The sequence below is a fragment of the Dryobates pubescens genome, chromosome 5 (genome assembly GCF_014839835.1).
Source record: "Dryobates pubescens isolate bDryPub1 chromosome 5, bDryPub1.pri, whole genome shotgun sequence".
Taxonomy (NCBI): Eukaryota; Metazoa; Chordata; class Aves; order Piciformes; family Picidae; genus Dryobates; species Dryobates pubescens.
In genome coordinates, this window is record NC_071616.1 from 28,654,882 (window position 1) to 28,664,574 (window position 9,693).

Here is a 9,693-nt window from a genome sequence, read left to right on the forward strand (position 1 = left end):
TCCAGGCAACAATGATCTAAAGCTGAAGTTCACCCAGTGTTTATGTCTTACTAAAGTGACTCTGGCCACCAGGAGAGCTACTGAGTCGTTTCCTTTTGCTTGCACAACTGTTTCTATATCCACAGGATGAAACAAATCAAGTTGCTTTAGCTGAAAACTAATCTGGATAAAAACAATCAGCTTTGGCTAGATCATCTTGTCAATCTACGTTACATAGCTATCTGAATAACAATACTGGCAGGAAAGGGGAGACTTGAAAGCATAGTCATCCCCTAAAAATAAGAATTATGTAAATATATAAACTTGTTAGGATTACCAAAATTAAAAGTAGCACGGGAAAAGGGGAAAGGGAAACGAGGGCAAAGAGGGAAAACAGGAAGGACAGCAAATAATGCATACCTTTGTACATTATATAAAGGATACCACCTATGTTACAGGCAGCTTTTCAACTCTGTTTGCTTATAATCCGCTCAGTACAGGGAAGGCAATGCACTATGGAATAGCAAAAGCTTCCACTAAATTACTGTATTAATATAAGTAGACATTCCCAGCAAGCGACTGCCTTACAGAAAGCTTATCAAGCATCAAGCTGCCCTTTAACAATGAGGACAGTGCAGAGGCAAAAACGAAAACTTCATCGTAAGAAAAATAGTATTATGTCCCCAGAACAGTTCTTCGAGTAGAATGAAAGCAGATGAAGATGTCAGAAGTTCAAGGCCAAGCTGAAAAGCAATTAGTAAAGTGAAAGATATTAAGTGGACCCTTTTAACCTTTAACAAGGCAATGATCCACTGAAGACATACTGCTGGAAACATGATCTTGGGAAAGTGGAAAAGAAATACGCTGCCACGTAGGGGAAGAAAAAAAACAGTGAAATTCAGCTATGCTGATTGCTGTGAAGTAAAAATCAAAATTGGTATGCATCCTTTTCTGCAATATTCACAACATACAAACTGTTTCCTCTGAATTTCCCTAGTCAACAGACTGCTTGGATTACAGGATCTATTAGCAAAGCAAGTTTTAAAATTCACTATTTATTGAAGTTCAGCATTTAAAAAATAATAAAAAATACCCTCAGCATCAAAAGTAACACCAGTAGACAGAAATGCTTACCTAAAAATAATGCCATATGCCTCAAAAAGAGAAAATTAAGGCACTGTAAATACCTACTCGAAACAGGCACAGGCTAGAAGAGCACTTAAAATAGCAGAATAAGCCAAGTGAGAGGGAGACACAGCTCGTTCCTCAGTTACTAGATATTGTTTAGAAATGCATATGCAAATCAAAATTCCTCAGAACATTTGTATTCTCAAGGATGATTTTCACAGTAGTTGAAAGATCTGTATTTTAAATTATCAAAATTTAAATTATTCAACTAGCTGCACATAAATACTCTAAAGAAGAGGATAAAATGAAAAAGCAGATCACAGGGAAGTATTAATACAGCATCTTCTACATTTCCCAAGGACTGTAAAACTAATCTCTCAGGTTTTCTCTTCTGAAAGCCCAGATGTACACAGTATGCTCATGACAGCTCTGTTATCAGTCTAGGGGTACTGCTCATGCCTTGGATTGAATATTAAGTTATTAATGTTAGTACTCAGGGAATCTTGCAAGATCAACTGTAGGAGAAAAGAAGGTGAAGTACAACTCGGTGAGGGCCATATCACAAACTCAAAAAATAAATAGGCATGTAGATAGGCATCCTATTTCATGCAGTTAAAAAAAAATAAAAATTACAGCACCTATTTTTATCTTGCCTGTACTTTTAACGTAGCAGAAAAAAGGAAAAAAAACTACTACTTGAAAGACAGAAAATAAATGGAGTGAAGAGTAAAGCACTACAAAAGCTGGATGTATGGATCATGGTCAGGCAATGTTTCACAGTAGTATTTTAGGAAATACCTGAGCAGATAAACAGCCCTTTCAATATCACTGAGCTCTTCATCAACAGTCAATCTTTCTATTTCTTCTGGTGTCTGTCAAGTGTGAAATAGAGATTATGAGTTTACATTGCCTTACTATTTCATATTAAGCTTCTTAAAGCAACCCCTTCCTCCCCACATAGCCAGGGATAGTTTCATGAGTAATTTGAATTTAATTGCTGAAATCTCTAGGCAACATTTCAAATTCAATAAAATAAATCTTCCACCAGGAAAAGATGGGATGCCATAGAAGTAGAGATTCATGTCAGGCATTATAAATTAAAGTTTGGTTGTTGGGATTTTTCCCCATCTTAATATTCTTATACAGAAAATGATAAGTCCTTGCTATACAGAATTCCAGTTTATTTCAAAATGCCTGAAAACAATTTTTAGTATCCTGGTGCTGTAAAAAAAAGCAAACCTTTCAGTTAGCCGTGCATAAATAAAACAGACACAATTCCAAAAGGATTTTAAAGCATCGTTCTATTTTGCAGTATATACCTTCAGGCTCCTGCGTACTGGCCTTTCTATAATAGTTAGTTCCTGCAGGTCTTCTATGTAGCCAAATAAATTGCTCTGACTAAAATCCATTTTGGAGATTATTGGATGCATATAACAACTACAGCCTTTGGCAACCGATGCTTTCCCCGAGTCTCATATCGCACGGAAGGAGGCAGGAGCGGCACCGCACAGCAGACGCGCCTCAGCGTACACACTGCGGCAGCGCCCGCCCGCCGCCGCTGGCGCCCGCCGGGCCTCCTGGAGGGAAACTTTCTCCGGTTGGCCCGGACAGGTAAGGAACAGGGCTGGTGCGTGCAACTCCTGGCGCTGGTATCTCGTCGTGGGACCAGTTTCCAGCCAAGTTTCCCCTCTTTGAGGGCCGTCCCTGCCCGCAAGGCGGTAGGCAGGGGAACGAAGCTTCCCCCGGACGCGGGAAGGGGACAGCTGAACCTATCCGCTCAGTGCCCGTGCTGTAGAGCTGCTCCTCACCGACGGGGCACAGCGCACAACGGTACAACCCCCAGCCGCGGCCTGCGTGCCGCCTCTGCCCTCCCACCCCGAGAGGAGGGACGGTCGCTGTGGTGCAGTGACGGTCCCCGCCCCCGTCCCGCTGCCGCGACGCGGCCCTCTAAGCGCCCTCCTGGGCAGAGTGGGGGCGAGTGCCATAGCATCCGGGTCGGGCCGGGGCAGCCTCGTGGCCCGCAAAGCGCTGACCCCCGCGGAGGGGCCGCCTCATCACCGCTGTGCAGGTCGCCCAGGCAACGCGGCGCTACAGCGGCCTCCGCGGGGCAAAACGTCTCCCGAGCGCGGCAACACCCAAGCGAGCGCCTGGGGGCGCCGCCGCCTCTTTAGCGGCTGTTACCCACGCGCGGGGCCTCGCTCCCTAGGGTGTTGCCCACCGCCTTCCACAACTCACTGCCCGCGGGCTCTTTTTCACAGCTGTGGCCAGCGTGGGCTTTCCCTCTCACAGCTACAGCCTCCCTGAACCACTTCTTCCGCTGCTGCCACCTCCCCCGTGGAGCTCCTCGTCCACTACTACCGTCCCCTCAGCTCAGGTAGTGCCCCATTCCATCAGTGCTAAGCCACCTCACCGGTGTACTGACCTACTATCGTATCTATTTCAAGGCAGAATCACACAGAAGAAACCAATAAGTATGTTAATGAAAATTCCAAAGAAGGTTTCTCCCCAGTGGATGTTTTTATATTATTTAAAAAAAACCCCACACACCACCACACACAAAACTCACCACCTTTGAAGTCCCTGGCAGTGAACTGTGTATATCAAAGGCATCATTTCCACCCTTTAGTCTTTTCCATGATTCAGGTCACATCACTCATATACACTTACAGTAAGACAGATTTCCATATGGATACTCTTCCTGATACATGCAATTTGGCCTTGGTTACTGTAGGATTTATTATTCTGTCTCACAAATAGCACATTGGGTGTACAATTGAGTATTTCAAAATAAAGGTACGGTATTTGTACACCTGACTGGTGGACAAATAAATGTGGAAAATGCTATCTCAAAAAAAAAATAAAATAGCAAGCTTCTTTTAGGATGGGTTAGCAATGCAAAATGCATGCAGAACAAGAATCAACACATGCAGCTGCACCCAGCATTTACCCAGCTAAGTAATTCTTCAGGTCTCAAGACAGTGGCCTTTTCAATGATTATATGGAACACAACAATCATACCCTCACCAGGAGATAAAAATGCCTGTAAATATTTTACGTGGTGTTCTCTGAGTGGATGCAGTATTATGTCTTCCCAAAGCCTGGCCTTGTAGGATGTGTCTTTTGTTTTAATCTTTAACTTTTCATCACCTTTCACTATAACTGAAATGCCCTCATGGCCCAGTATATTTTGTTGATTAAGTGTACAAATAATTCCAGAATTTGTTAAGGATTAGATAATGTGATGTAGTATATTGCTCAGAATTTGATTAACTTCTATTTATAGTTGGTCCTTTATGTATTACTTCTCTGTGTAGCATGCCAAATGTTGTGCTCAGTTGAACTAGTAAAATAATTAAAAATGAAAGCATCTCCAGTATCTTCAAATGTACAACAGAATTACTTGCAGAAAATTGTAATCTATTTTGAATATCTCTTTTGCATTATCCTTTTAACCAGGGAACATCATCAGATAGCTAATATGATAGCTACATCTGAACCTAGGCTCTCAGAGTAGTTAACTACATAGTTTTGTAAAATGTTATTTTCTCCAGTTTTGGAATTCTGACATGCAGGCTTTGCAAGTTCTTTCACAGCCAATTTGTGGTTATTTCAGCTTGCAAACAGCTCTCAAGAATGTTAAAGATCTTTTGAGACCAAGGACATTTTCTTTTGTGTGCTTTGAATTAGGAACTCAATGCAGTTTTCAAATCAGGTATCTCAGAACTCACTTTTAAAGGCTGAAAAATGTGGACTTTAGGTATACAATTAGACTGATTTATCATATTATGTTTTGCATAAATTTTATAAGCCACTGAAGAAGAGAGGGTTCTTAGAAACATGTAAACAGCTCCCTCGATGCCTTTAAAAATCTGTCCTTATAACTGAGTCCAAGAAACACTGTGCAATCACAACCACCATAAGCTTTAAAATCAGTGACATCTATAAATATCCTAGAAATTTGAAAAGCAGAATAAAAATAAGATATTTTTTTTTCTCTCCTGTAAATTGAATACTGGATTAGAACAAAGACCCCAGAAGGGATTAGCTTGCCCAGATTCAATATAAACATACCTCCTTTTCACCCACATATTTGCCAAATAGAAAAGGAGGGGGGCAGGGGGGAGGTAAGGAAGCTTGCAGATTTTGTTCCAGAACTACATATATAAAAAAATAATCATCTCTGATAGTAAATCTGCAGGCATATTTGCTCCAAATGGTCTGTCATTCTTATCTGTGATGAAAGTCACACGACTTCCCTTCCACTGCTAGTGCTTTCAGTTCCTTCCTTTTCCACTACTCTTCTCCCAGATAAAGCCTTACTTTTGACTTGATTCTAACCTTGTTAGAGCTATTGTAATAGAATGAAGAGCTATTTCATACTGCTTTTATGAAATCCAGAGTGAATTAGAACTTGCGTTTTAACACAGTCCTTCATTGAGTGACACAACTTGAGAGCATCTGGGAAAACGCACTCATAACTAGTGGAAGAAGAGAAAAAGTGCAGCTTCAATATTTCTTCTAATGACTTAGCCTTACAGAGCAAGATTTTTTTTAGTCCATTCACACTCCAAGTAAGAATATCTCCATTAACAGTGTTTCTTTAGAAAACCTCCAACTCCATATCAAGTTGAACCTGTAAAAAGATTAATCTAAAATAAACATGCACAAAAATATGTGTCTATTTCAGAAAAATGCTTGGAACATAGCATACACAAGCCTCAGAAGGAAAAAATATTATTTAGCATATTGTCCAATTTGTTGCTAAGAAACTGTCGTTTCATTTTTTTATTGCCATTTGCAGAAAATTTCTGATTGTTCATTTGCCAATTGGACTTGTAACATCTATATAATTAAAAGGAATACAAGAAAATACTGGAATGCACTCATGCTTTCATTGCCTGTAAACCGGTCTGCCATACTCCTTCCTGTGACTTAGTATCCTCAAATAAGATCTGAACCCCTTCCCCCCAAGATATGAACACAGCAAAGATCCTTACATTTGGTTTTGTTTTTATATGTCAAATTTGTAGGATTGCAATCACTGCATTTTCTTGCCTCTAAAAACTAGTAATACTCTTCCTCAACAGTATCTAATTTGCTACCCTCTCTACAGAAGCAGTTAATAGCACATGCACAAACGGTATGACTTGTTAAAGTATTATTAATATGTGTTATGATCTTCAATTCACTGCTTCCTGGTGGTTAAATAACTGTTGATCTAAATAAGTCCTTGGGAGGTAAAGCAGACGTGTTTCATCTGTCATTGGCATTTTAACCAAAAAGTCCCTTTGCACTGTCAATAATGGAACTGTATTTACCAAGAGTTTAACAGCTGACTCCCTGGTAGGACACAAATGCTCATTTCTTGTTTACAAAGCTTTGTCACATCTCAACGCTGTCACTTTCAGGTTACAAAGGTTCAGGAAGATAAATGTTACTCTAAAACTAAGCAAATGTTTGGTTCCCTTGGTTATCCCTTTTAAAAAGGACTCAGAAATTTGATGCCTATTGTACAACCAACTCACACCATGGCAATAAGAAGAGTTCCCCCCACTACACAGGCAAAGCCGTTCTGAACCTCCAGGTATATGCTTTCTTTCAAATTACAATTTAGAACTCTTAATTCAGTCCCTTAGTCTATAAATAGTATATAGAGCTCAGTGCTGCTCAAGGAAAGTCAGCTGCCTCCATAAATGGATTCTTGAGGACAGAGTCAGAATCCTCCTATGCACTATCAATGATATACCTACTATTACATTAGAAACTGTAATTTGACATAATTTAGCAAGTCATTTCCATGTTAAATCTTTCAGGATAGAGCTGCAAACACTGAAACCATGTAAAACAGATTAATGACTAAGAAATCTCCTGTCCACATTTTTTTCCTGCACTTTATTCATGATCAGCATTCTCAGCCACATTAGCATTTGAGAATAATCAATTTCTTTTGCTTCTACAGTTTTGATAATACACTAGAGGAAAAATGGTAAACTAGCAAAATTGTCTCTTGAATCTGAATCTACACAGCCTGGAAGGAAAGATACTTATGATGAAGGAATGAATAAAGACTGCTGAGACCCCTCATTAAATAAACTTACCTGTGAAGATGCAGTCACAGCTCTTTATCAGTGAGCCAACAGTATCAGTCACCACTATGTCCAGTTCAGTACTACATAAATAAGATTTGCTGGAGGAAGTGTTAAAGCTACTGTATCAAATCCTGCTCCTGGAACTCTCAGATTTCCACTCATTTCTTGCAGAACATGAGGATGATGCATCAGTTGTGCCTCAGCCTTATTCACATGAGGATATGAATTGGAAACAACTTCATGTTGTGCATTGGCAGATCATTAACAATGATTACCTGGAACTGAAACTGTCCTTGAAAACATTTAATATGCTTATTTCTGCCCTTGCTCTGAACACTTGGGGAAAAATAAAAAAAGAGTAAGCAAAACAACCTGTTATTTTCCCGTCTTCCCACAGAGCCAAGAAACACCTGCAGATACCAGAGAAGTGTAATTGTTGCTGTAATTGCACCTTCATCTACTGTCCTGGTCTCTCATCAACTAGCAATATCCTGGATTTTCCTCTCTTCCCTCTATCTCATAGTAAAAGAAGGTGTTAGAGAATCTGCCAGTCTTCGAGCGGAAACAAAAATCTTCTGTTAGCATAGTATATAATTTATGATGTGCACTTCCTACACCAAGATCACATAATCAAACAGGAGAAAAAAACAGCAGTGTACTGTGACCTCAGTGATATGCTTCTATAGCTTTCTGCAACTTTTCTCCAAATTCCATTACTTAATTCACACCACTCTTCTAAACAGGGAATAATGAAGACATTAATACACAAGCAAGCAACGAAGCACAAATGTTTTTATTGAATGAGCAATGTTGATGACAGGCAATCTTAGCTGCAAATTTTAGAGTTGGAAATTTAGAGGCCCTGTAGGCATTCTTTCTTGAATGGGATGTCTTGCACACAATACCACACAAATGATCTACAGAGATGTTGATTATATTCTGAAAGAAGGTTTTCAATTGCAGAAAGATAAATACATTTTTCTATTCATTTTTAGGGCTGCAGCATATGTCATAGAATCATAGAATGGTTTGGATCAGAAGGGACCTTCAAAGGTCATCTTGTCCAACCCACGAGCAGGGACATCCTTCATTACATGACATTGCCCAGAGCCCCGTCAAGCCTGACCTTGAATATCTCCAAGGATGGGGCCTCAACTACCTCCCTGGGCAACCTGTTCCAGTGTTCCAGCACCCTCATAGTAAAGAACTTGTTCCTAACGTCCAACTTAAATCTGCTCTTCTCTAATTTAAAAGCGTAGGCTGCAGCAACAAGTTACACTGACAGTAACTCTAGCAAGCAGATGTTACTCTCCAGTTACCAAACTACTAGAAAGAAGAGGAAGTATTCGCATTCCTTCACTTACATATTATAAGAAAGCTTGTATTCCTAAACTCCATCACACAGTCACTTGTTGAGGGAGTCTAGAACACTCTTAGGACTCATGTTTGAGCCCTCATTTAATGCCTAGCAGAGAATCCTCACCTTTGACCAGCGCACATGCTTTCCCCTCTGGGAGAAAGTGCAGGCACCGGCGGCTACTCGGCACTTTTTAGCACAGCCCAGCCCAGCCCAGCCCAGCCACCAGCCGTGTCAATGAAGGTCGGGACAGGCCGAGCCACCACGCCGAACCACCAGGCCTCTTGGATACTCCGCCCTCTCCATCCGAAGGCACCATCCCGCTCCTACAGCCGAGGCGGCTTCTGAGGGGCGGCCCGGTTATTGCCGCAGGCGCTTGCCCTCCAACCCTTCACTCCGTAGGGCCGGTGGCCACACGGCCCGCGAAGAAAGGTCACCCCCGAGCCCTCCCACGGGTCAGACCGCCGGGACGCATTAAGGGTGAGTACGAGAACTCTACCATCAGGACACGCAGAGTGTGGGCAGCAGAACCCCGCCACCAGGCCTAGACCCGTAGGCCTCCGCCTCCCTGTCGCAGGCAGCGTCCCGCCCACCACGGATGCGCACGCCACCTCCGTCCCGGCGCCACGGAGCGGCGTCACGCGGCAATGGCGGCCCCCGCGGGTGCACGCTGTGGGGGGTGGCGGTAGGCAGGGGGTGCCGGGGTGGGCAGAGCGGCGTGGTTCCTTCCGTCCTGTGGCTGCAGAGCGTGGTAAGCGCGGTGGGGGGAGCCGCTTGTCCCGGGGCTACAGGCCGGAGCGGTCCCTCGGGTCTCCCGCGGGTCCCGGCGGGTTCTCGGAGCTCCCGTGTGCAGCAGCGTGAGGCCGTGCCGAGCATTTGGTGGACTGTACTCCCGAGTAAGCAGAGGGCGGGAGCGGTTCGCGGCCTGCGGGGATTTGTCTGGCGATTCTTAAGTTTTGTCTCCAGAGCTGTGTGGTTGGCCTGCTGTAGATATACTTGAGGCTATTCATATTAACAGTATTTACCGGGAAAAGGGGGCCTACGAGAATGTTGGAGAGGGGCTGTTACAGAGGCCTCTTATGATAGAACGAGAATCGATGGTGTTGAATTAGAGAAAAGTGGATTTAGATTGGATGCTAG

General features: G+C 42.6%; 1 protein-coding gene across 2 annotated transcripts in view; it reads right to left on the reverse strand.

The window, feature by feature from the left end:
* PPP4R4 (protein phosphatase 4 regulatory subunit 4) overlaps nt 1-2,628 on the reverse strand; it is a 55,963-nt gene extending 53,335 nt beyond the window's left edge. For both annotated transcript variants that reach the window (XM_054161888.1, XM_054161890.1), the window contains exons 1-2: nt 2,427-2,628; nt 1,906-1,979 (exon numbers count right to left, since the gene is read on the reverse strand). In XM_054161888.1, coding sequence (XP_054017863.1) covers nt 1,906-1,979; nt 2,427-2,537 — 185 coding nt within the window. In that variant the 5' untranslated portion in view covers nt 2,538-2,628. The remainder of the gene's footprint in view (nt 1-1,905; nt 1,980-2,426) is intronic.
* Between the last annotated feature and the right edge of the window lie 7,065 nt (nt 2,629-9,693).